At 46.3% G+C, this 27869-nt stretch overlaps 1 protein-coding gene across 4 annotated transcripts; it reads left to right on the forward strand.

Annotated features, from left to right (window-relative positions):
* Positions 1 to 4055: 4055 nt before the first annotated feature.
* On the forward strand, positions 4056 to 27715 carry ELF5 (E74 like ETS transcription factor 5). 4 transcript variants are annotated; one of them, XM_033120519.1, is made up of 8 exons: positions 4064 to 4167; positions 6194 to 6340; positions 10732 to 10856; positions 21835 to 22068; positions 22910 to 22960; positions 24554 to 24622; positions 25593 to 25788; positions 26234 to 27715. In XM_033120519.1, the coding sequence occupies exons 2-8, from the start codon at positions 6315 to 6317 to the stop codon at positions 26328 to 26330; spliced, it is 798 nt and encodes a 265-aa protein (XP_032976410.1). In that variant the 5' UTR covers positions 4064 to 4167; positions 6194 to 6314; the 3' UTR covers positions 26331 to 27715. The 4 variants fall into 4 exon arrangements, with proteins under 4 accessions (XP_032976411.1, XP_032976410.1, XP_032976409.1 ...); XM_033120520.1 differs by lacking the exon at positions 6194 to 6340 and having other exon boundaries at positions 4056 to 4167; XM_033120518.1 differs by lacking the exon at positions 4064 to 4167 and having other exon boundaries at positions 6095 to 6340.
* The last annotated feature ends 154 nt before the right edge of the window (positions 27716 to 27869 follow it).

Raw genomic sequence — 27869 nt, forward strand, 5'->3', positions numbered from 1 at the left:
TCCAGGTGGCCCTTTGTCATACACACCCCCTGATAGAAAACTTTTCATTGTTAGATATCTGAACCAATAGAGCATAGAAAAATGTAATTTCTCCAATGACTGTAATTTCTTAAAATAGCATCAGGCTAATAGAGACAGGAGGCCAAATCCGAAGCTGATACGTTCCACCATCACCCTACAAAGCTCTCCCGCTCACCGCATCATCTATGAATTGTTTTTTTTAATCTGAATGTATTTTTTAACTCACTTTTGTTGTCAGCCTGTGCTGCCTCTTGGGGTGGTGGTGAGGGTGGCAGACTGGGGAGACAAGAAAAGACTAAAGAAATGGTGGCCGATGTTAAAGAAGGCAGGTCTAGGAAAACTATGAAATCCACTCGTATATCTGGGAAAAAGAATTGGGTAGGAGCCTCTGGCCATGAGTCAGGTGACTTGTCTTTTCATTCACTTCCATGGTACATGCATGTATTGAGTGTTCCCTTTGTCCCAAGAACCATACGAGACACCAGGAAGTCAGTGAAATACCAGAATTTCCACTCCACTCTGAAAGACAGTCTGCACCTGTGACAACTATGAGACCCAGGGATCGCGAACCAACAGAAAGGGAAGGCTCCCCTTAGAGACCAATGTTAGGGCCTCAGCAAAAGGAGAGGGGCCAACTTGAGCTCCTGTGTCTATGTTGCGCTTTTAACACTGGGCAGGCCTGAGTTCCACCCAGGTTGGGCCACTGCCCAACTGGGTGACACCCAGCAAGCTTGGCATGTCTGTTTCTTCATCCTAAAAGGAAGGTAAGAATAGCTACTTCCCAGGGTTCGTGTGAAAAATAACCAAGGTAAGACAGGTGAGCGATTCTAGCACAATACTTGGCACATGGTACATGCTCTCTACATGTGTGTGATTCCTTCCTCCCTGTCATCACACAACACCCCAGGAGCACCCAGAGACTGGGTAACAGGCTGGTTATGAGGATGGGCTCTGGAGTCAGGCCACCTGGACGGAATGACTTGCTCTACCACTTATTAGCTGTGTGACCCTGGGCAGGTTACTTACCCTCCGTGTGTCTCAGTTCCCTCATCTGTAAAACGGAGATGCTAAGTAACTCCCTCATCAAAGAGTTGTGAGAATTTAATGTAGTGAATGTATTCAAAGGTAAACTGAGGCACAAGAAAATGTCAACTATTGATTTGAGCAGACCTGGATTCCAATTGGACATCACCAAACCGGAAGTGGTTAGGAGCACTCCACCGACGAGAGCTACAGGGGAGACTTTTATCGAGCAGACGTGGACGCAAAGCAAGAACATTGTTGGATTGGCTATAGCGCAAGACATTACCTTCCTTAGGAAAGCCTAGTTGACTATGATTGGTTGTTTCTAAATTTTGGTTTTTGGATATGAGTGCATGTACAATCAACCCTGGCTTAGGTTTCAGTTTGCTTATCTAGGATACCAAGGCATTAGAGCCAGCAGAGTCTCACGGCCTCCTTGTTCAATTACTTTAACAAATGTAACAGGCCAGCACGTACATAATAGGGCACCTAACTTAGGACTCCAGCCACTCCCCAGGTTTTGATTCATTTCATTCACCCAACAACCCTAGAAGAGATGTATTCTCTTTCTCCATTTTATAGATGAGGGAACTGGAATGTCAGCGTGTTAAATAAACTGCCCAGGCTCACCCAGCCAGCAAATGGCAAAGCAAGGAGCCAAATCTGAAAAGTCTCCCTCCAGAATCTGGGCTTGGTCACCAGTGGCTCTTCTAAGCCTCGTGTTACCTGTTATTACTGTGTGGTGGAGACACCAGAAGGATAGGCGGGATGTTCTAAAATGCTCCATTCCTTCTTCTACCTGCCTCTTCCTCGTTCTCAACCCCCATGTCTTGTCTTTGACCGACATGCAGAACACAGTTCTTACAAGCTTAGTGTCTGATATCATCCCAGACCACAGCTCCTATCAGGTTTAGGTTCAGTGTGATAGTTAGATTCAATTAGAGTCAAATTCCTCTTTTATTTTGGTTTTACCTTAATCACCCCTTTTATCCACTGGTCCCGAAGCCTGTAATTTCCCACACAGGCACACAAAGATGCCGTATTATACAGTCAGAACCATGAGACAAACAGGGTCTGTGGCCATACACATCCACTGCCAGAAAACTGTTCACTCTGAAATAGTTGAGCCAAGGCAGTATAAAATATATATATATAATTTCTCCAAAAGACACTTTTCTAAAAGCAATAGCAGAATAATATGTTTTCTTTGAAAACCTCTCCACCAAGAAGAATGTCTGTGTGCAGATACAAACATGAGAAGCATTGCAGAAACCAGTGACAAGATGGGAACGCGCCCAACAGCAGGGAATGTGATGTAGGACCATTGCGTCTCCCAGACACCGAGCACTAAGAGGCAGATCACAGAATTCTGAGCTGAAAGGAATCTTAAAGACCATCTAATCCAGTTCTTTGAGAACACATTTTAAGTGCAGATGCTTTTGTTCAAGTGAAATCTTATCCTGAAGATTTGTATAAAAGCTAAGATGCTCTTGCTGGAGTAGGGAAGAGAAGCTTAAAGTCGAACCCACTCCATTCCCATCCTCTCGTCCCCAGTAGCCTTTATGAGGGCTCTGGGGAACCCCCCTGGGGTTCCTTGGAGCACAGTTTGAAAACCACTCTTCTAATCTAAACTCCTGCTTTTACCAACGGGGGAAAATCAAGCCCAGAGAAGCTACTCACCTTGCCTAAGTCACACAGCAAGTCGGTGGCCTAGATAGTCCCCCGGTCTTCCTTCAACAATTTTTCCATGATGACACCCGAGTTCGCTAATGAATTGCCTTTTGTTTCTCTGGACTATATGTGTGTTTGTATTTGTGTATTTGTCCCTGTGCCCAGTGTTCCCAAGAAAACCCAACAAACCAGTCGCTGCTCTCACTCTAAAGCTTGGAGTGTGCGCTTTGTACACAATGTCTTAACTGCCCAAGAGAACCAGAAGCCCAGTGCAAAAAGGCATAGAGTTACACACGCTGTCCTATTGATGACCGGGGTCCCTGTATTTTACAGCCTAACTCAGGTCGAACTTCTGCTCTCATAGTGAAGTCCTAAAAAGCAGGTAATTCTCAGCTAGACAACCTGAGAGCTGGCATGGAAGTCAGATCCTGCCTCATAGCTGTGGACAGCTAACTGGGCCCCCACACCTCTTTGTTTCTCTGTCTGTAAGGGGGGCAGGGAGGGAGAAAGCCACCAGACGGCTCATTAGACACAGACAAAGACGTTAGAAGTCGAGTAAGAGAATGTATCCAATGCTCTCTTCATGCTTTGAGTGAAAATGTAGAAGAAAGGCCCAACCATGGTTCTACAAGCTGGCTGTTCCCCTCACCTGGTCCGAAGGCATAAGGCTGGAGGAAATGATAGAGAAGGGGTTTCTGGTTACCATGGACTACCAAAAAAACTCACTATGATCATAATAGCTAACAAAGGGCTTACTCGGTGCTTCACGTGCATTACCTCATGTGACCTCACAAACCCCGGTGGATAGGTACTATGATTTGCATCAGAGTGATGAAGCTTAGACCGGCTAATTAAGTTATTCGAGATGACACAGCTAGAAAATGATGGACATAGAATTTGAATCCAAAGCCATCCAGCTGCAAAGCCTGTGTTCTTAACCACTGCCCCATCCTGCCCTTCCTCCTTGCCACAAGGGAAAAGGGGAGAATGACACGCTCTACAAAAGGGCAGGACTCCTCTGGGCTGGGAGGGAAGCTACAGAGACAGGCACCAGGGCTGTATTTTAGAGCTTCCCCTCCAACTTGCACAAACGAGAATCCCCAGCCAATGCAGGATCGAGCAAAGCTCCCAGAGGTAAGAATTCTCGGCTTGTTTACCGAGTCCCCTGGGTCAGGAGGGAGGGTGGTGAGCTGGGCACAAAAGCAGGATAAAGGTAAATTTTCTTCACGTGAGAACCATCCCCCCCCCTCCAAGGAGCCGTGTCACACTGTATGTCACCGTCATCAAAGGGGCTGTGCGTAAACCTGAAAAACCAAACGGACCTGTCTGTAGGTGTTACTTATATCACAAGGCTACAGGTGCCTTTATTTCCACTGTACACTGGTGCTGGGAGCGCCTGCCTTCTCTTGCCTTGAAAGCCTCCTCTTTGGACCTAGTCACCGCTGTCCTCACGTAAGCACCTTTTCTTTGCTCTTTTGGATGAATTGTACGGGGTGTCAGGGCTTAGAGGCTCCAACTGGAACCTGGGTCTGATTATTGGTCTCCATCCCCAGATTGCCAGCCCTCCTGCCAGTCCCATCAGTCACAGTGCCTCCTGGGAGCTGTGTGACCGGGAGGTAACTGTTTGCCTGAGAGAGACAATTTTGCCTCCTCAGGCTGTGTAGAACCACCCACCCCCTCCTCGGAAGCCCCTGGGATCACTTTACTCAACCAAGCAGAATTAAGAGAGAATGTGTACAGGCACTCAATTCTCTGTGCCTCCTAAAGCTATCGTTAGGAAGGAAAACTGGATTTTACCCAGAAAACAATATTCAGCTTCAAGGAAAGCCCACCTCCCTGGAGCCAAACTCCTCCTTTCCCCATTGGTCTGTTCATGATCCCCACTTTAAGACAGAGAAAATCAGCTGCCTTATTCCAGTGTGGGGCGTTTCTCAGAAATGCGTCTGTATGTAATACTCTAAAGAAACCTATGTTGCCCTCTCACATCACCTTAATATAGAATCCTTCCAGAAAAGCAATGTTTAGGGTTTTTCCACTATATGTTCTCAGACCTTTTCCGAAACTGTGCAGTGTGTAGGGGGGTTCTTGTGCATCCGCCCCCTGCTGGCAGTCACTGGTAGCACATGCTCCCTTCTCAAACTGGAAGTTGGGGACCCACCCACCCACCTTTGGTTGTGCTGAGAATTTTACAAGCTGGAAAGGATGTCAGAGACCATTAGGCACAACCTCTCCATTTTACAGGTGAGGAAACTGAGGGCTAGAAAGGTAAAGTGATTGAGAAAGACAACTTCGTGTTTTAGTCTAAAGATCCAAGGAGAGAGGTTGTTTGCCCCTCTGAGTGAAAGCTTAATTCTTGTCTCCTTCTGTTATCTGTGAGAATGTTTTTTGTGATTCAAGGTGTTCTCAGAAGTTTCCACAGTTTGGTTGTCTTCTTTTTTCAGGAGTCATCTAAGTAGCAACTTTTTAGATACACTGATGACAAATGAGTTTGTTTCCCCCTCTGGAAATGAATCTATGTGTTGTGCTCAGGCCTCTGCGTATATTATCTAATTTTATTACGTCCTCAGGACATTCTGAGGATTGCATATTAAAATCCCCGTTTTATAGATGAGCTCAGAGAGGGTCATGAAGTTTTATATACCACACATTGTAGGAAACAAAAATAATTTTGACAGGCTGAGCAGTTAAGAAATGTGTCCCATGTTTCTTGCCTTGTGGATGGCGGAGGTAGGATTGAACCATCCATGGGTTTAATCCAAAAACAATGAGCTTTTCACTAGAGCCTACAGCACACTATATGGAATACCTTCTGTAGGTCTTGGCTGCCCCTTCAGAAACACAACTAAAAAACAAACTCATAAGCTCCCTAAGCAAGCTAAAGAAAAATGAGGAGTCGCTTGGCAAGACGTCAGCAAGTCTGTTCTCACAGCTGGTCTGGTTTCTCCCAGAAGAACAAACACTCAAGCACCCAACCCACAATCCTTTAAGAGCAAGTGTCGAAATAGTCCCTTGGGTTTTCCTCCATGTGTCCCTTCTTAGGGAGGTCCAAAGGGTGGGAAACTGACCCTACTTTGCCCGCAGGGCTCAGAACCAGGTGGACATTCTGATGTCACTGTGGCTTTGAAGGAAGAAAAACATCTTTCTTCCCAATGAGACGGCTTAGCTGGTGGGATTGAGGAAGGCCCTCCTTGGCTCCCTTTCCCATGGGTTATACCTTTACGGCCTGGTTCTGCCCGGTGATGTTTTGGTGCATAAACAGCCAATGTGTAGATGCTTCATTGGGTGGATTTTTGGTCACATGCCCAGAGTGAAGTTGATGATCTCTGCCAGGGTCAGAAAGGAATTTTCCTCCTCTGGCAAACAGGCCAAGGCTGGGTGGTTTGCTCCTTCCCCTCTCTCTCTGGAAGGCTGAACAGAGGTGGCTGGTTGCTCAGGCCATGGGCACCACACCTCTGATGGCTGCCTCTGATTCGTGTAGGGCGAGAAGCCCATGGGCCTGTCCCTCTGACTGTGTGGACCCTCCCTGTGCACATTTGGTGAGTGAGCCGGCTCTCAGAGGGGTTAGGAAGCCCCTGGAGTCATCGGGGACCTCCGCCTCCATGCCATCGCTGTCTCATTCCGAAAGGTACCTGCGGCCAGCCTTTCTTGTGCATGGAAGGGAACCCACCTCATTCCTCCCCTTGTGTGGGTTATGCTTGATCCTTGCCTACTTACTAGGCAGCTAGAATGATGACCACATGTGGGGAAACTGATTGCAACAGCCATGGGTCTGTTGATGGGCAGCCAGTGGGAGTCCAGCGTGCTTAAGGGGCCTGGCTAGCCCAGGCAAAGAATATCCAGAATCCACCGCGGAAAGCAGTGAGCATAGGAGGAAAGGGAGAAAGAGGAAATCGGGGGCCCTTTTCAGAGCTAAAAGTTTAACCTCTGTTGTAGTGGTTTCATGAATTGCTTGACCAAAATAGCCAAATATAACCAACATCTATGCATATGTGGGTGAGTGCACGTGTTTGGGTGTGTTGGCCCCATCGGGTGGGTGCCTGAAGAAAATCACAGAGCTGGGGCACAGCTTGGAGTCCACTGGGTCAGTGTGTTCATTTAGCAGATGAAGAATTGAGGCTTGGGGAGGGTCAAGGCAGAAACATGACTCCCTGCCCAGTGCTCTTTCCATGATGACAAACTAGCCAGCGCCTCAAAAACCAAAACTGTGTGGCTGGAACAACAGACCCGTGACCCTCCCTAGAGATCCCCTTCTTGTCCTGCTGCTGACTCCAGGTCTAACCCAGTGCTGCTCAAGGAGACTTTTTCGATCGTTGTTTCTTAATCGTCTCCCCTCTCCATGAAATGTTAATACCATAGAAATACTGTATATCGTTAATGTACTGTGGCCCTTTGGAGGGTCATGAAACATAATAACATCTAAGACGTTTTTGACACCCAAGAACCAGTTTTGTTCCCTCTGGGGTCAATGTCACCCCCCGCATTGAAAATGCATGATCTAACTTCAGGCCTGGGCCTAACTATCGCTGGGTCTCAATGTCCTCGGTGAGAAACGGGGCACCAAACAGCTGTGCTTTCTCACCCACCTTGTTCCACCTACATTAAGGAAATCTTAAGAGCTAAAAATGTTCAATTATAGCAAGGACCCTAGAGAGCCTAAGAAGCTGGCTACTGAGTACAAAGCAGCCATTATTCCTGAACACTCACACCTAGAGCATGCTGGCTAAGTAGCCAAGTCCTTTTGTGGAGAGCCCAGAGTTAATAATACCCCCTCCTGTGCAATAGCAGGGGAAAAAAAAAATCTGCTGCTTTGATAAAAGATATTTTCCCCCAAAGCAAGAAATGATTACAGAAGAAAAACAGCAGTTTAAGAAAACTTAATGGATATGATCGTCCACAGAAGGAATTAGCAAAGGGAATCAGATATTGCGCTGTGTGAGACACTAGAGAGATTACAGAACGAGTGAGCTGGTGTAAGAAAAAAATATCCTTGAAGGAGGTAAATGTCCTACTGATCAAAAATGTTCCTAATTTTTCTATGACCAAAATCCACTTACCGAATGACTTGTGCGAGCTATTTGTCAGGTGGAGAAGAGGGGGCACTCACTCTTGCTGTTGTTTTATGTCTGGAGGATTTCTAACTGACATGAAAGACCTGGGGACGGTTTTCTATTTTCTTCCATGTGGTGTCCACCTATCCTTTCTCCAAACCCACCATGAAGGTCACGTCAGAGATCGCCATCCTCTTCCTCGGTTTTCTGAGCCTCAGAGGGACAGGAGGCGTTTTTACCTTGAGCCCTCACTTACGGGAACTTTCTTGACGTTGAGTCCAGAAAGCAAAAGGGGCTTTGGGCTCCAGGGGCTCTTCCCTTTCTCGTAACCTCCCACCCCCACCCCTCTTAATCCTGCCTCCCGCTCAGGATATAAAACCAGCCAATCCGTGGGAAAATCAGAGTCTAAACCCAGGCAGCCTTGACCTCTGTTTGATATGGCTCCCAGGGAGAGATCCATGACCATGATAATCCGCCTGGCACGTTAACCCTCTCTGGGCGTCAGGAAGGCTTCCCAGTGGGGTCTAGTAACTTTTCATTGATGGCACAGAAAGGGCGCCTCCGGGTGAGAATTTGAACTTGGTTATTTATGTCAGAAGCACAGTTCGCATGCACAGTTGATGGTAATGATCATAGTAGATTCGCAAACATCTCCAAGCAATTGGGTCTTTGGTTCTGGAATCACACAACCCTGTCCCCTCAGTACTGAGGTCCTATTTGATATGTAAGTGTGGCTGGGATGTGTCTCTGGGCAGATAGGACTGTGAGTGTTTGTAGAAAAGGGAGGAGATAGGTTAAGAGTTGGAAAACTTTAAGAGCTCTCTTCATACAATATAACACTGCCACCCATTGGCTGTGTGACCTTGAGCAAGTGACACAAATTCCCTGGGCCTTAACTTTCTCAATTCTAAAATGACAGGGTGAGGAGAAAGATGGGACTTAAAACATTACTTTCCAACATGTGGTACTTAACACCACTCATGGCACACGGGATGAAACTGGTTGGGGTAGGCAAACTTTTACTTAAAGATCCAGAAAGTAAATATTGTAGGATTTGTGGGCCAAAAGGCAAATAATCATTTAATATGTAACCATTTACAAATGTAAAATCATTTTTAACTACAGGCCATTCAGAAACAGGTGGTGAGCTGCACTGGGCTTGTAGGTTTTAATTTGCTAACACCTGATTTAGGTGCATGGATGAACAATTTTTACTTAAATACTTACATTTTGATTTTTATGTATGCTAAAAAATACTGACTTTTCATTGATAGTGGTGACATAAAGTTTTCCTTTTAAATAAATGTATTTATGTGAAAACAAAAAGGGAGTTGATTTTTAAAATGTATTAAGTACATTATCATGATGGTGGGCAAATGACAAAAGTTGGGAACCACTGGACTAGATGATTTATAAGCCCGTGACCATCTTAAAATTCCATGTGTTTTTATTCTAACGTGATCTTGAGCTGCTGTGTCCCCTTTGCAGAATGGCGGGGTAGAACCACCCTAGCTCATCAATATTACTGCAATAATAAGAAAAGAGAAGTTGGGCAAATAGATTTTTCTAATCCTAATCCACCAACATGGATATATACACCATGGATATATGATAGATATAGATATAGATATATATTGATATAGATATATTGATACATATTGAGATATATATATATATGTCTGAATTGTGGGAATATGGGAAGCAGCAGAGAGAAACTTGAAAGATGAGACTTGTATGGCCAAGAATGCATGCAGTGGTGGTCCCAGGCCCATCTCTTCTGTCCCTTTCCCTTTCAAAACGTTCTACTTGCCAGTGTGGGGAGGGAGTAGAGCACAGCCATTAGGGTCATGACTTGTTACACAGACAAAGCTGAGCTGTCACCCAGGCTCCACCACCTGCTAGCTGGGTGCTTTGGGGCATGTTACCTGGAATGGCAGAACGTCCATCCCTCAGCCATAAAATGGAACCACTACCAGAACCTCTCAGAGTAGCTGTTCTGAGGAGACTATGAATAAAGAATGTAAAGTTCTAAAGTGCTCCGCGTGGAATCCAAAGTGACGACGCGTGTGTTACAATGACAGGTCCTCACCCTCTTATCCAAAACCCTGAGGCTGCATGTGCTGCAGAAGGAAGAATTCTTCAGGCATTAGGAAGTTTATAGAGTGTGTACACTGTAGAACACAGAATACCTCTCCCCAGGAATTCCTTCTGTGACCTCCTGAACACATCAGTGTTCCTGCAGTATATCACGTGAATATTCAAGTAAAATAAATAAAATTGTAACTGTAGTTATAAAACTATATAGCATATAGTTTGTATGTGCTTAGATATGTATAGTATATAGTTTATACACATATATAGATGCATAGATGTAACATATAGAACAGTATATAAAACTATATAACATCAATGCGGGACTGTTTTTTGCTGAGAAATAAGTGCATCAAATACACATACACACACACACACACACACACACTCTCTCAGTTTCAGAGCTCTCTAATTTCAGAATTTTGGTTAAGGGTTTGTGGGTATACTCATTTATAGCGACTCTTGCTCTGTTCTCAGAAGCATATTATTAGACATTATAAGCCAGAGTTCAGGGGTCAGATGTGAGTGCAAAGGAAAAGTAAAGAAAGACGCAAGGTTGCATAATAAGAGCCCCAATCATCAAATCCCTGCTTTGCCACTTATTGGCCATGGTATAGGGGCCATTGTCTCAACCCCTCTGCCTCAGTTTTCTCATCTATGAAATGGGGATGGATGAACAAACCTCACAGGATGTGGCAAGGATTAATTAATGTCATCATGGAAAGCACCTAGGGGGGTGCCTGGCTCCTAGGAGGCTGCCTGTTTGTAAGTACAGTATTTGCTCTCATTATTAAAAGCAAGTGTGGCCTGCTGAGGGCTCCTGCAGTGTGGCTTCCCAGAGCCCTCCGCCTCCTCACAGGCTCTCCCGCTGTTGCAGGGTGATGTTGGACTCAGTGACACACAGCACCTTCCTGCCCAACACGTCCTTTTGCGACCCGCTGATGTCGTGGACTGATCTGTTCAGCAATGAAGAGTATTACCCTGCCTTTGAGCATCAGACAGGTGCGTATGTCTGGAGAAGTCCACTTCAGCTGGGACGGACGGGGGCAGGAGGTGGTGCTGGCCTCGGGCAGGTGACAAGGCCATGCTGGGGGACGATAAATGCCAGATCTCACCAGTATTCAGGGCAGAGGTCCAGGGGAGGCCTGGGTGTACAAAAGGGCAGCTTCTGTAAAGAGGAAAGCACTGGAACCCTCTCCTCCACCTCTTCCCAGCTCTGCTCACCTTTCTGAGTCTCGTTTTGCTAACAGGTGAAATGGAGATGCTAATACCAATCTCTTGGAGTTATTATAGTTAAACAATGTAGTAGAAAGAATCTCTTAGCCTATAGCCTGGTACAGTTATTTCTTGATCATCACGGCTTTAGCTAACATTTACTGCATACTAGCTATGCACCGCACCCCATGCCAAGCACCCATCTCATCCTTATAGAAGCCCTGTGAGAAACAATTAGTATTCCCATTTTATAGATGAAGAAACTGAGGCACAGTGAGGTTAAGAGACTTGCTCAAACTAGTTTCACAGTTAGTTAAATTGTGTGCAAGTTGACTTGAGCACCTGTGCTCTTAACTATCCTACATGGTCATCTTATAAATGACGTAATGCTGTGGTTATTGATATTAATATCATCGTTATTCTCTGAGATTCTATCTTCTTATCCCTAAAGCAGGAATGACGAGAGTCACTCTGAGGATTAAGGAAGCCGAAGTATGTAAAATATATAGCCTGGCACAAGCAAGTGCTCAGTACGTATGAGTACCCTCACTGTCCCCCCAGGCCACCGTCCCTACCCTTCCTCCTCTCCGGGCCCAGTTATCCCTATTTGAGAAGGAAGAATAGGGCCGTGTGCAAATGCCATGCCAAAGGCAGGCCAGCCAAGCTTCGCCCCAGAAACACTGAGGGCCTCTGTCCGCAGGTGCTTGGGTGACTACTACACAGCGCAGAAAACCTGGCTGACTGTAGGCAGCGGTGATGCAATTGCTAATCAAGCTTTCAGGCCACAGAGCCTTAACCCTTTCACCCCGGGCTGGCGGGTCCACACTCAGAGTCAGGAGGCTGGGTCAGGAGGCAGGAGGCAACATTCCCTCAGGGAAAAGTCCAGGAAAGGCCAGGCCTCCCAGGATGCTGAGATATGTCCATCACCACAAGGAAAACCCACCTCCGGGCCAGAGGCCAGGGCCGCACTTACAGACTTGAGTCACTTGCCTACATAACTCAGTCGTGTCCCTGCTCCCAACACCGCCCCGATGCACACGTAAGCACATGACATCTGACACCCTTGTCCGAAGGGTCCAGATCACTGCATTTTGACCTGATTCATTCAGAGGCATATTACAATTCTCCTTTAGGCCTAAAATGCACCTCACTCCCAGAAAGACAATGGGAAATGTACTTGATCTCTTCCCAATATTTGGTTAAGAAGCTTAACTTCAAAGGAGGAAAATGAAGGCTTTCATTTCCCGTTCCCTGCCCAGGTGTCCCACGATAGTGGGCCCAGATCCTGGTCCTTCTCTCCACCCATGGCCTGCTATCCTGGGAGCCCCCTCTTCCTGCTTATTCTGCAGGGTGGCAACTGGAACCGTGGTAGGAGGGGCTGGACTCAGCCGCCTACCTCGTGCAATGTCCCAGGCAGCTTCTGCAGTCATCAAGAGTTTGGACTTTGGAGCCAGGCATCCTACCTGCTGAGTCTGGCTTTGACATTTAATAACCGCCATCTTAACCTCTCATGCCTCAGTTTTCTCATCTGTAAAATGGAGATAGTAATAATGCCTACCTTGTAGAGTTGATATGAGGGTAAAATGAGTTAATACATGTAGTGTTTGGGACACAGTCAGGCATGCGGCAAGCACACAGAAGTGTTTTTAAATGAAGGGTTTGTTTCAGTTTGGGATGATGAAAAGTTCTGGAGATGGATAGTGTGATGGTTACACAATAGTGTGAATGTGCTTAATGCCACTAAAGTGTACACTTAAGAAAAGGGTTAAATTGGTAAGTTTTATGTTATGTGTATTTTACCACAATTTAGAAAATGAAGAGTAAACTGGAGTGATCACCAATACAATGGCCAGTGTGGCTTAAATCCAACAATCTTAGATATGTAGACACAGCCTTCTCCTGTCTGAGACCTCTGCACTTCCATCAGTGTAAGAGGGGTTGAACCAGGTCATTGCTAGGATCCCTTCCAGAAGCTTCTCTGATTCCTGCATCAGGCAACATCACAGATGTAGCCCTCTTCCCCCATCACCCATTGAGAGAATAGAAATTCTCACCAACGTATGAGGCCAATGGCAATAAACTAGCTTCCAGGAGTGATCTGGCTTCCTAATATTCCCTGAGGGAGGAGCCAGACTTCTGACTTGCCATCTGGCCCTCTGGGTTTCCGAAGGAGCTGGGTGTCTCCAACCTACTAAAGGTCAAAAGTGGGTAGTCTCCAGTGAGCACTAGATGAGCCTCCTAGGTCTTGCTGTCCTCAGAGCCCCACCTGTGGGAGGAAGGCCTGGGGCTGCCTTCTGTCTCTCTCTCCACACATCAGTTTGATTGTCTGTAAAAGCCCCCTCTGAGAGGGCTGGTTCAGAGGCAAGCAGGCTCGGTGTGCTCTGTGGTCAGCAGGCTCTGAGACATCTCTCTTACCTCATGGGAAATTCCATCTCGAATTCAGGGTTGTCCCAGTGGCAGCTTCCTGTTAGAGTATTGGTTCGAGGGCTGGCTCTGCCTCTTACCAGCCCCGTGACCTTGAGCAGGTGTTATCTAACATCTCTGAGATATTCTTTCCCCAGCTGGAACAGTATCTGCTTCCTCGAGTCGGAAGAACCGACAGGTTGCATATATCAAGTGCGTGACAAACTGCCTGGCACTTACCGCAGCCAGAAATAGCTGATGACTCCCAGTTAATGGAAAAGTAGCTTTCTCTCGCCTCGCTTCATTTTCCATATTGAGCAAAAGTAACAAAGGTCTCCATCTCCACCTTTCCAATTTGGAATTTTTGACAGTTTAGACATTTGAGATCAAAGGGAGAGAAAGGGGAAAATAAATGAGGTGCCCGCTGGACAGAGGATGTCTGTGAGAGGGTAGGGAGGGATATGCAACAAAATTAAGAGAACCAGTGGTTTTCACAAGCTTTTCCCATGGCTTTAGCAGAGGGCAGCTGAATCTGCACTAACTGCAAAGGATCTGACCTGCTCATCAAAGCAGGACTTCTACGTGGCTGCACTGCAGGCTGGGGAGTGGGCAGTCACATTGCCAAATACTCTAGAATTTCATCCATTCACCTTGGTCTTCTCTTCGGCTCTTAAAACAGGGAATTACAAGTACTGGAAACATTTGTCAAAGGAGGTGCTGCATATATTTCACAAGCATATGATATTTTTAAAACATTATTTCTCCAATCAAGTTCCAGCAGCCAATCATCTGACAAGTCATGGAGTGTCCTGGCCTCACTCCTACTTTCTGGAACTTCATGCCAACCTCCACACACCCACAGGCCTCCGGGATTGCCAAGGTGGCCACTCCCCCATGCACTGCCCCCTTTGCTTTGAAATCACATTTGTACTTCGCAGCAGTGGTTTCTAGGCTGGAGCAGCTATAGGGGTTCCTGGGAGGTCCCCCTAGAGACCTGGGGTAACAATTGAGAAGGACAGGTTCCAGCTCCCCCCTCTCCACCCCCACCCTCAAGCAAGGTTCCTATACTTTAATTCTGAAGACAGCACAATGAGTGGTAGTCGAGGCTTGGCTAAGGAGCTGGAAGGAAGCAGTGTGACCTACTCCTAGCTCCACCACTTATAAACACATGACCTTGAAAAGGGACTTCACCCTTCTGAGCCTTACTTCCTTCATTTCCTTTGAAAAATGGGTGATGTGATCTGGGACCTACCTCATAACGTTGTGTGAAGGAGAGCATGAGAAAACTCAGAGCGTAGCACGGTAACGGGCACATACTATGTGCTCAGTAAATGTGTTAGCCGTTATTATACAACTTTAAAAAGACATGCAAAACCCACTGATCTTGGGTATTAATAGCCAGAAGATCAGAGAGAGAGGTATTTGTGTGTCATATGGGCTTTTCTAAGCAAAATTCATGTGCTGGGTATAGAAGTTTGAGAGCATGTGAAAAGGAAAGAATCTAAGACTCAATCAAAAGCAGATAAATAAATACATCGCTGGGAAGTCTGAGGTGAGCCTTGCGGCAGTAGTCATATTCCAGGACACCCCCAGAGAGACGCCTCACTGTTTGCCACTGATAGCCTATCCTGCATCTATCTGAGCCTTCTGGGCAGCTGTGGGCCCAGGGCCACTCGGGGATTGGCACTCTTCACCCCTTCCTAACTCCACACACCTCAGGCCACAGCTCTTTGCTGATACCCAGCCATCCCTTCTCGTCTTTTCTCCATCCTGTTTCTTACACTGCTCTGAATATTTTTTTTTTCCCCATCTCCTGGCCTAAATCATTCCAGAGGCTTGAAAGGAAAGCCAAGAAGGGCTACACCTGCTCTGAGAGGAAACCTGGAAGCAATTTATCACTGCAAGTTTCCCCTCATAAAGTCCTTCCTTTCAGTGACAAAGCCACAATTGATGGTGCCCGTGCTACCCAGTTCACTGACCGAGTTTCTTCAGTGCCGCCCTAGGCAAAAAAACTTTCCCAACCCCCATGCTAATAAATCATGCTAATTACGGTCCAAGCTGTGTAACTCAGGCGCTCTCTGACCCAGACTCTCTGCCTCCCCTGAGCTGATCCCTGGACTTGCTGATTCTGGTTGTCCCTCAGTTTGACGGAGGCCCCAGAGGGGAAGGCCTCGTTTCCCGAGAACAAATGTTGTCCCGACATAATAACTAATAATAGGTGACTTATATCAAAAGTTTACTGTCGTTCAGATAACTGAGCTAAGTTCTGTACATGGATCACTTGTTTTCCTCTTCACAGCAAACTTCCTAAGAGGTAGGCACTATTATTATTCTTGTTTTACGGATGAAGGAAGCTGAGGTCCAGAGAGGTTAGGAAACTTTGTTAGGATTACACAGCTAAGAAGTTGAAGAGCCAGGACTACAAATCAAGAAGGTCCACCTCCACAGCCCAAGCTCAGTTACCCCACACAGGCCTACAACTCCCATTGGAAGGTCCGTCTCACTCCAGCTCGGTTGATAGACCCCGAGAATGGAGGATGGGAACAAGAGTCTGGCAGATTCCTCTAGCTTCGCACACTTTCCCATCTATGCTCCCCGATCAGCAGAGGAGAAAAATCAACTTCTCTTCCAGAGAGTCTAGGAATTCAAAGCTCTAAGCTCAAAGTACTTCTGCAATCTGCAGATTTTGCATTCCGCTGCGTATCTATTTTGTGGTAATAAAGGCAAAACCTCGCCCCCAAATTCTTGCTTCAAGTGAGGCTCCAAGAAAACGAACAGTGTTGGCTCCCAAATTTCTATACAGGAAGGGCTTAGGGGCAGCAATCCAGTTGGAAGAGATGGCAAAGGGACTTGCTTAGAATTTTTTTTAAAGCGCTTTACATAACACTGAGAAGACATCAGATGTCCATAACAAAAAAATAAAGGTGGGAGATAATGGACCCCCTCTCTGGCATCTCCACTAAAGAGGCACAGGCATTATCATATGACTTTAGTTATCCCTGTCACCCTCTATCTGCTCTGGGGCCTTAGCCTCCATCCTTCTACCCCAATTTCAGAAGCGTGGGTCTGGCGTATGTCCTGATCATGAAGTATTTTACAAAGTCGCACAGACTCACCTGTGTTCCCATATTTGGAATAGCACTGGCCACCTAACTCACGCTAGCCATACAAGGACAAAGTAGCATGATCAATAATATAATATCCTCATTTTTCATAACGAAAATAAACCCAAAAGTCTGGAAAAGAACATAGCTGCTGGCCTAAACACACACACACTGAAAGAGAGAGAGAGAGAGAGAGAGAGAGAGAGAGAGAGAGAGAGAGAGAGAGAAAACGTATTAGAAGTATTTGAAGAAATGCAATCAAAGTAGCCGTATGGATAGCCCCAGTATTAACAAGTATAAATAGATGGCCCTTAATGAACACTTACTCCATTCATGCCCCCAATCTAAGCACTTTCCATGTTTTATTCACTTAATCCTTTCAACAGCGTGGTGAGGGAGGTCCCATTATTCCCATTTTGCAGATGAGTACCAAGAAGGCAAGGCCAGTAAGTGTGAGACCACATGCCTTTTCAACTTTTAGGGGGAATCCAAACAGGAACCCTAGTTTCACGTTCTACAGCAAAGATTTTCAAGGAGCCTTCTGGAGCTATGGAAGGGAAGCCATCTAGTACCTTCATCTCAACTCCCAGCAAAGCAGTGCTCCTTTTTTGCAAATAAGTTTTAATTTGAAGAAAATACTATTCAATTTAAAAAAAAAATTAAAACTCTAGCATGCCCATTCTAAGCAATAATCTCGAAAAAGACAACTGTCCAAAAGCATGTGAAATGTTCCATCACAAAGTGACTTCCAGGAGTGATCTAGTCTATGGAAGAGTTGTGATTAGCCTTCAGAGTGTTTTTTTAAAAATTAAATAACTTGCCAACACATACCAATCTGGGCCTGGCTACACAGGGCCCACCTTCCCTCATGGCAGTGGCCAAGTGGAGTTCGGCAGCAATTGTCTACTTAGCATGAACTTTCCAATTTCCGCTGTCCCCACGGGGGGCACTTCAGGCATGGACATTGCCTGCTGAGCCTATGGGTATTTGAGTGTGCCAGGCAAGTCTAAAAGCTCAAGTCCTCCTTCTGACTGTAATCCCAGTTTGTAGCATTACTTGTGGCAATTCCCCCAGAATTGCTCCTTTTTGCTCCTCAATTCTTCCCAGGGCAGCTGGCCCCTAAACAAGTGTCCTGACTCACTTCTGACTTCAAAGGAGCTGGCTGAGGCTGCTGCTTAATAGTGGCCTGTGGACATTTGGATTAAGTCTACCAGGTACTGGATGCCATCTGTCCCCAACCGGTAGACATTGGCAGAAGGTCCTCATAGCTCAGCTTCTCCAAAAAGTTTAGATTACTTTATAAAAGGAAGGTGCATTGAGGAAAACACTTTACATTTCCAGATAATACAACAAAAACACTTTACATTTCCACTCAATACAAAAGATAATGTCTTCTGTGGGTGCATTACCCGTTCCTTTATTTGCCCTGAGTTCATCTCTTCTAAATAGTAAAAGGGTCTTCTTCATGTCATTCACTGGGGTTGCAAACACTGTCATCTCTCAATCCTTTTTCTGATTTTGCAAACCTACACTACATGTAGACAGAATGTATCTAAATATATGAATAGAATATATAGAAACACACACACACACACACACACACACACTCGTATGTATATATCTGCATTCATCCAAATCTTTTTTAATCAGTCTTCAAGATGTATATCCAACTTGGTCCTCCTCAACCAAGATGAGTGAGGCAAGATACGATGTAAAATTCCCACGTCCAAAATGGGAAGAGTTGGCAGGGGGCCTAATTCCCTGACTGGCCAGCTGTGTGGCGTTAGAAGACTCATCTAACCTCCCAGAACCTGTTTCCTCACCTGTCACGTGGAGATTAATAATCATCCATTATTCAGTCAGTTATTCTCGCCGAGCGCCCACAGTGGGCCAGGCCAGGCTCCAAGCACTCCTGACTCAGGGTGAGCAATGCAGAGCTGGCCCCACCTCATGGAGCACAAGGTCTGGGGAGGGAGGGAGGCAGGTGCAAATCCTTGTGAGATGGGCACCTGCGGAGAGCTGTGCAGGGAGACGAAGACTGACAGGGGGGCGTGTGGTCTTGAGGAGGAGCAGGAATTATTTAGAAGGCAGATGGGGACCTTGTCCTAGCCAAAGGGAAGCACCTGTGGAAGGACTGAGCCAGGAGCCAGTTCCGAGGGGGTGACAGGGGAGGCCCGGTAAGGGAAGGCCCAGAATTAGCAGACCTTTCTCACCCCGTCAGCCTCACCTCTGTCGCCCTCCTTGTGAGGATGGGGCCATAGAAACACACCGCAACAGAAAAGTACCCCATGATGGTGTCCCTACATCGCTGAGAACTGCCCTTTTCTTCTCTGCTCGGGGCTGTGGGAAGGACTTTCCTGGTGAGAAGAGCCCTCCATGCTTGGTTCTGGCCCTGGCTTCCCTCCAGGGGCCCAAGCCATACACAAAGCCTGCTCTGTGGGTGAGCTTCAAAGGAGACAGCTGAGGAGAAGGGAGCCTGTGCCAGCGACACCTTCCTAGTGTCAGGGCCACCCCCATCCAGGCATTTCTCCGAATCCTTTAGGCCCTCTTGTGTTCCAGAAACAACATGGCCCTCTTCAAGTGCCAAAGAAAATAAGGAGGGGGTGGACATGAAGAACGGAGGGGAACGAAGACTTGGTGAAACCTTTCCGTGAAAAGAAATAAGTTGTGTCCTCCAGCTGCAGGGCAGAGATAGCCATCTCTGCCGGGGCTCAGCGCAGGACCAAGGGTAGAAGAATTTCAAGGCTCATAAACATCTCTCTCAGAAGATCAGAAAACTAAAGGCCCCTAGGTTTCCTCAAGCCACAAATCAGTACATGACAGCACAGGCCAGACTAGGGAATGGCCACCCTATTTTCCCAGGAGACCCTGCTGGTGCCACACCACCAGCACCACGGCCCGCTGGGCCAGTTCCAGCCAGCAGCCAGTGAGCCAGAGGGCTGGCGTGGACCTCACCGGCTCCCTTTCTCTCCTCAGCCACCAGGTAGAGGTGGACGACATCGGTCTCCACTATCCTGGTAGAATATTAACTCTGATCCTCATGCACACAGAATTCTGGTTAAAAATATTAAATAGAACAAATTGATTGTGTAAGTTTGACTGCCTCTCAAGCCACGCCAGGGTAGGAAAAGAGATTTCTGTGAAAGCTCTGAGTTTTAGGGGGAGCCTCAGTTTCCTTCTTTATAAAATAGCCTAATCACACCTATTTAGGAGGATCTGAGGAACTTAAGAAGCTGCCAGGCAGGAGATGCTTGCTTAGGGAGCAGTACACCTGACAGGGCAGAGAATCCATCTCCTTTCCGGGACTGGAAGATCCACAGCTCCACTGGGGACAGTGGCAGCAAATGCAGCATTTAAAGAGGGCATCGGAATAGTCTCATTGCCATTTGCTGTGGAGGCTAACCTGTGAGTGACCCTTTCTGTCATCCACCCAGCCTAAGCCAGTCTGTTCCCTGCTCTCTGCCTTTCCCCTCAAGCCTTCTTATTCTCTCCAGCTCTCTGACCGCTCCCACCTCTCTTTCCATGGATCATCTCTTGTCTGTGCTGACCCTCTGAGGACCAGTTTCATGGAATGGGAAGAGATGCAACGGGCTTTCAAGTTTAGACCGGCGTTCAAATCCCAGCTCTGCCACACGCTGGCTGTGGGGTCTTGGGCACGTCCTCCATGACCCTCAGGTTCCTCATCTGTGACTTCCTAGAGGACAGGGACCAAACCTCTTATTTACTCCTTAGCACACAATCTGTTGCTTTGCATATACTAGGTGTTCAATCACAGTCTTAATAATAGCATTCAAATCTTCCAGGCTCTGTACTAAGTACTTTTACATGTTTTAACTCATTTAATCCACAGAACAACTATGATATAGGTGATATCGTTACAGTGGTATCTCAGTTTTCGAACGTCTCCGTTGACAATTTCGGTTTACGAGCACCGTAAATTTTATGGATCTATGGTATCATTAGATAGTAAAATTCATGCTAAATTTGCAGCTTTAGGGGTTGATTTTAAAGGTCTGGAATGGATTAATCCATTTGGTATTAGTTTCTATGGGGAAACCATGCCTCGGTTTTCGAACGTTTCAGAACTCGAATGGACTTCCAGAACAGATTATGTTCGAAAACCGAGGTACCACTGTACATCCATTTTACCAATGAGGAAAGTGAAGCTCATTTATTGAATGAATGAATGAATGAATGAATGAATGAATGAATGAATGAACGAACGAGTACCACAGCAGTGGCAAGAATTATTTATGTCAAAGAGCCTGACCAAGTTCCTGGTACGTCACCTCTTCCATCCCCTATGTCCGCCACCCTGTCTCCTTCTTCTGGCATTGGGACAGGGCTGTTGAGCACTCAGTGTCTGCCCTGGGCCAAACATGGCCACTTCCCTGCCTCCCACACGGGATGGCACCCAGCTCTGTCTGGGTGTGTGCAGGGTTCCTCTGAAGGACTGAAGGGGCACTGGTCTCAGGAGAGAAATTCTTCAGAACACCACCAACTCCACAATACAATGAACTCCTCCACTTCCCTTTCCCCCCGAGGAGCCTGCTATAGTGATCTAAGGACTGTTTCACCAGCCCGAGGCCCTCAGCTTAAGATGTCCAGAGGCAATGCACAGTGGTGGTGGCAGCTGTCCAGGAGAAGAGGAAATCAAATCAGCTTCACATAGTGGCTGGCACACAGTAGGCATTTAATAAGTATTGAACTGATTATTTTCTATGCACCACACAGCTTCCATATATTAACCCCAAACTGCATAATAGCCGTATGAGTTGGGCATATTATTATCCCCATTTTACAGATGAGGACACTGAGGCTTAAGTGTCTATGGACCTGGCCCAGGCGGAAAGTGGCAGAACCAGGATTTGAACCCAGGCTTGTCCGGCTCCAAAGCCTGTGCTCCTGACACCATGTTGTCTGAAGTGGAATCGCTGATGGGCCTCATTCTTTCTTTCTCCACTAGTTCCTTTCTTTTTAAGCAATGTAACTAGACATGGGCACTCACAAGCCGTGCCTGGGTTTCTTGCCCCTGTCATTCCCTCTCCTGCCCCAAAGTCCACCCATAGAATCAATCCCCTCTGGTTTTTACTGCGGAACGGAAGTGACCTGGGCCCCAGCAGAACACTCCAGGGCTGGAGGTCCTTCCGACTCATTGGACAAGCGATGAGAATGACAACAACCAGAGCCACCTTTGGGGGGCCTTCCAAAGGCTCTTCTGGGGCCACAGTCCTTCACTTCTCTCTCCTCTGGTGTAGCCTGCGACTCGTACTGGACATCCGTCCACCCTGAGTACTGGACTAAGCGCCACGTCTGGGAATGGCTCCAGTTCTGCTGCGACCAGTACAAGTTAGACATCAACTGCATCTCCTTCTGCCACTTCAACATCAGCGGCCTGCAGCTGTGCAGCATGACCCAGGAGGAGTTCGTCGAGGCGGCCGGCATCTGCGGGGAGTACCTGTACTTCATCCTCCAGAACATTCGCTCGCAAGGTCAGTGTCAGGCACCCAACTTCCCTGTGAACCCAAACCTCTCAAAACCTAGAGAAAGCTCCAGTATGCTAGAATCGGAGACTGTAGGTAAAAGGGAGCCAGTCACAGGAAAGTGAGCTGAGTACATTTTTAAAAAGAAAAGGAAAAACTCAAAACACCCAGCTAGAAAGTCAGTGTCCTTTGGCTAGTGCAGCTTCATGAAAACATGATCTGAAATTCCTAATTCCCCTCCAGCCCACCCATTCTTCAGAGGAGCAAACCAAGGCCCCGAGTCTCCCAAATCCTCATTAAATTCTCATGTCAGGTTTTGCACTCCTTGTGGCCTCCTATGTCCATTTTCTCCTTTGATCAGCACCCAACAAGCATTCAAATCCCTGAGGGATTAGAGGCCGAGTCACAGATCACAGACTCTCAGAGCCAAGGGGGAGCTCAGTGGTGGTTTTGTCACGTTGCCAATGAGGAACACGAGCCCAGAGACTGAATGGCTGGGCAAGGCCTCACAGAGGTCAGTGACCCAACCCAGCTCAGAGCCCAGGCCTCCAGGCCCTGAGTCAGGACTCACTCGCCAGTGCCCACTCAGAAAATCTTAGAGGCTGCTGGAAAACCTGGCCCCGGGGGAATCTCTCCAGGCAGCCTTTCAAAACGAGGAGATTGTCACCTCTCAGGGTTGGCTTCAGGATGGCCTTATAAAGGCCAGATGGTCTCCAAGGTTCCTTAGGAAAGAAAACAATGCTGCTTAGGGGACAGTTACTCCCCTTCTCCCCAGGACCTCCTCTCCAGTTCTGGCCAGGGGAAATCAGGATTGTATGGTATGGTTTGTGGATTTCTTTTTCTTTCCCAGGTTACTCCTTTTTTAATGATGCTGAAGAGACCAAGGCTGCCATCAAAGACTGTAAGTAGCCAAGTTCAAGCCACCCGAGGCTCTGTTGAGACTACTGTTTGGCACATGGGCGTAATCATTCTTTTAGGAGCACACTGACAGGTGGATGATGTGCAACAATCAGGCTCAGAGAAGACAGCAGGAGAAAGGCAGTGGACAGAGCCTGGGGCTTGTCCTAGCCTCCCCCAGGCTCAGTTTGCCTATCTATAAAATGGTGTGAGCTCAAGAAACAATGCCTACAAAGCGTCTGGCCAGGGCCAGCAGCAGAGGAGCTCCAAAAACTGGTATCCGTTAGCAGTCATCATCCTAATTACTAACCATGAGCGGTCTTGTGGTTGATAGTGTCTGTGAAGAATCTGAGCTCACAAAGCAGGTCGAGTTCGTAATTATAAGGTGATGGAGGAACTCAGATGGCCTTGCTGATTCTGGAAATTAACCCTCACTGTTTTGCTTTTGCAGATGGAGAAGGTTTAGGCAAGGGAACTTGGGCGCTTTCATGTTTTAAGATGATAATGATTATTGCTGTTAGTTACTGAGTCCCATACAAAGGTCCTGGCCTTGAGGGCAGGAGATGTGGCTTACGATGAGCCAGGCCCTGGGCTAGACATTTACAGACATTGTCTCAGGTCATGTCTCCTATTACCCTGTAAGACAAGGCCTCGTAAGTACCGCCGCCTTTTACCGAGGTAGGAACTAAGGCTTAGAGGTTAAGGTGACAAGGTTAGGTGACAGATGACCGAGGTGTGTCTAAATCTGAAGCCCGTAATTTCTCTGCTTCTCTCATCCGTTTCTATCTCTTTTCATTCATTTGACAAACATCTGTTAACAATTACTATGTGCCAGGCCCAGAGCTAGGCACCGATCTCTTTGCTTTTTTACCTGTGCCCCTTCCGGTCTGTTCTCCACACACTAGCCAGAGGGATGTTCTTAAAACGTGGATCTTGTCAAATTCCAAAGTCTTCGCGTTTCTCTTTGAATAAACCCTAAGTGCTTACCTGCGCCTGCTTCCCCAGGACCATGGCCACCCCTCTCCCCAGGCTCCTGCCTCACTGGCCCTGCCTCCCTGGTCCTCTCTCCGTGCTTGACTTCGCACATGCTGGAGTATCTATCCCTCCTCTTCACTCAGCTCTTTCTCATCTTTATCTGTCAGCGTAAATGTCTCCTTTTCCTGAGGCCCTCCTCGGCCACTCTGTCTAAAGTAAGTACTAGACTTTCCTCCACCTCATTCTCTATTCAATGTCTCGTTTCCTTCATAAAACTTAAAACCATGGGTGATTTGTTTCATTTGCATTTTACCTTGCCCATTCGTCCTTAAATTCCACATCAGCAGGGACCGAGGCTGTCTTGTTCGCTCTTGAATCCCCAGCATGGAGCCCAGAACCCGGCACACAGCAGGCCCCCAGTGTTCAATATAAATGCTCCCTGCTCCTTAAAGAGAAATACTGATTCTCGGGCATCTTTGCACCTCTCACTTCCTAATTACCCCCAAAGCGCCCAAATTGGCATCTTCTACCACAAAGTGGTTCGATTAATATCTGGATGTGATTTGAGGTCTGAATGTGGCCTCTAGATTCCTTCCTACGGCCATAAATCATTCTATTTCAGATGCTGATTCCAGCTGCTTGAAAACAAGTGGCATCAAAAGTCAAGACTGTCACAGTCATAGTCGAACGAGTAAGTGTACAGACACCACTTTTCATTTCTAATGTCCTAAAACTACGAGACAAAGTAATCTGCTTTCATAACTTTGAAACTGGACGTTTAAGTGGGACCAGTTATTTCCCAAAAGAGGTAGCAGAAGTCGACGATGATTTTTATGTTATCAAATGTATACTTACTTCTTTTCACTTGGAAATGGTACTATACAGAATTAAAATGAGGAAGAAACATGTTGAATTTTCTAACATTTTCTAAACATGTTGAATTTCTGAAGAAAGGTTTCTTTGTCCTGGCATCCTGGGGGGTCCTTCTCACTGAAGTACTCAGGGACAAGAGTAAACACCATGAGTTGGCAATTCTGTTAGCCTTTCCCCAAACAAGGACACATCTACCAGTGCACAATCAGCCTGGTAGGCTTGGTTCTAGTCACTTGATATGTATTAAATCATAACCCTCTAACCTCTGCTATGAGGTCGGTACTCTTATGATCCCATTTTACAGATGAAGTAGAGAGATTATGATTACAGACCTAGGAAGAGGTGAATTCAGGCAGTTGGACTCCAGAACCAGTCTTAACCACAATACAGTAGAACAAGAGAAATTCCATGAAAAACTTAATTGTAGGACTGGTCCACCCAGACAGCTGCAGCTGTGGGGCAACCACACTGCCTTTCAGAAAGAAAAGATTATTTAATGGTCATTTCATTGATTCCATAAGAATTAATCCATGATTCCATAGAGCAAGGACAATCCATGAGCCAGTGTTGCTGATCGATGTAAGTTTAGTGTCCCTGTATGTGTGTTTTGTAATTGCTTTACCAGAGACAGATGTTTCACAGTTCGGTAAGGTCCCAAGTAGAGCACTCCATCACAACTACGGGAGGTAACCCCACAAAGCAGCAATGCTCATGGGTTAATGACAAAGTGTACACATTTTCTCTTACAATTAAAAAAAAAAATAAGTAACTCTTTTTCCTCCTCAAAGGTCTGCAGAGTTCTCATCTATGGGAATTTGTACGAGACCTGCTTCTATCTCCTGAAGAAAACTGTGGCATTCTGGAATGGGAAGATAGGGAACAAGGTATTTTTCGGGTGGTCAAATCAGAAGCCCTGGCAAAGATGTGGGGACAAAGGAAGAAAAATGACAGAATGACGTATGAAAAGTTGAGCAGAGCTCTGAGGTAAGTTAATAGTATGAAATGCCATGAACCCTCGGGCAGAGTTATATAAAATGGCCGGCCACAGAAAATTAAATTGTTTTTGCAGCTTTTTCCTGATAATCGAAAGGTCATGAGACAACACTTTGGTTCTTAGTTACAGGCAGGATTATGGTTTGTAAATGGACATGCCGTCCTTCTCATTCTTGGCAGTGTCCCCCAGGGATCACTCTGAATCCAGGCGATCTCACACATACATACACACAAAACACGTTTTGAACTGAATGTGAGGTTCACTCTTCCAAGATGTCTGGGAAAAGGTTTAAGTGTAAGTTGATAACAGGGTGTGAAAATACCAAGGTAACCAAAGACCAGCCTTGTCACCTGAGAGGAATGAGGAGTGTTTATGTTCTGTTGTTTTCCTGGGGTGCAAACCCTCCCCACATTTGTCTTCTGCTGTCTTTCTCAGGTACTACTATAAAACGGGAATTTTGGAACGGGTTGACCGAAGGTTAGTGTACAAGTTTGGAAAAAACGCACACGGGTGGCAGGAAGACAAGCTATGATCTGCTCCATCATCAAGCTCATGCTATGGATTTCTGTCGTTTAAAATAATCAGATTGCAATAGACATTGGAAAGTCTTTGTTTTCGTGTTTTAAACCTGCAAAAGTGCTGATAAAATTTCTCCACATCTCAGTTTACGTTTGGATTCAGAGTTGTTGTTGTCTACTTGGGGGTAATAGCAGCAACCCTTAAGAAACTTTTTTTGCCACCCGAGAGGAGGATGGGTACCTTGAGCAAATATTACTTCCCAAATCAAGAGTGCAGAACCACAATAGCCAGCGCCATGGGTGCTGCACAGAGACAAGGGACCCACTTCTGCCATGAGACTCATCTCGTGCTCCCATTCCAAAGGTTCCAAAGTTTTCACACATTTAAATTGTGGCAGCTCACAAAGGGGGAAAAAAAAGTCATTCGTTGGTAGTTAACATGGTAGGAGGGGGTGAGATGTAAGACAAACATACTGTCGATTTTAAATCGTAAAAGTCAAATTCCATAGAAAAGCTTCTTAATCGGTAAAAGGGCTAAGCCATCGAGCTGGTACGGCATCAGATTTAGCGTAGGCCAAGAGTAAGTTTCTTAACCAGGACATCTTTGCGGTCACTCAGCAAACTCCCACGGCCATTTGTCTAGAGCAGGGGTGTCCAAACTTTTTTCAACGTTTTTCACCAAGGGCCATATGCAGTAAAATACCCAAACAGCCGGGCCACTCACTCGAGGTGAAGTACGTAGTGCCTCACCTGGTTTATTTAAGTAAACTAAATATATTTTTGGAATTTGTTGCGGGTCAATTAAAAATGGATTGCGGGCCGCAGTTTGGACACCCCTGGTCCAGAGTAACTTAACATCAGGCATACTCTTGATTCTTGCTTAATTTATTCCCCTCTTCTCCTACTGGTGGGGTGGCATCCGGTAGGCAAAGAGCTAGTCAACAGACACTTGCACCAATTTCCAAATCATTGCTGTTTCTCTGATTCAAGCTCGCGACACAGTAAAATCATAATTCATCGATTCTGTCTGTGGCCAAAACGTTCAATCTTCATAGAACTGGAACTCTCCTGACGACTCTGTAATGGCCAATTCAATTACGTCTCATTTTGTCTTCTTATTTGACGTGTACTCGAGCTCCAAAACATGTATTTCCTTGACAAAAATAGCAACAGTGAATTTACACCAGGAAACGTTCACGGGTTCAAGTCTGCACTGACGTTTCTCATCAGTCACTGTAGGTAAGCCATTAGGGACCTATAACTAGGTGGACGGCCCGGGACTTCCCCTTCACCAGAGCAGGAAGCTCCATGTGACAAGGCACTGAACCACACACAATACAGGCTGAGGACCTCCAAACTTAGAGTTTAACTTCAAAAGGTACTTGTTTTAAAAAATGTGAATGACTGTAAAATAATCTATTTTTGGATTCATATGTTTTCCAGGTGGATATAGTTTGTAAACAATGTGAATAAAATATTTAACATGTTAAACTGCCTCTGTATTGTTAAATTCATCAAGAGAGACCCAGCAAAGCATTGACAAGCTGTAAAAC

Source organism: Rhinolophus ferrumequinum, chromosome 11 (assembly GCF_004115265.2).
Source record: "Rhinolophus ferrumequinum isolate MPI-CBG mRhiFer1 chromosome 11, mRhiFer1_v1.p, whole genome shotgun sequence".
Taxonomy (NCBI): domain Eukaryota; kingdom Metazoa; phylum Chordata; class Mammalia; order Chiroptera; family Rhinolophidae; genus Rhinolophus; species Rhinolophus ferrumequinum.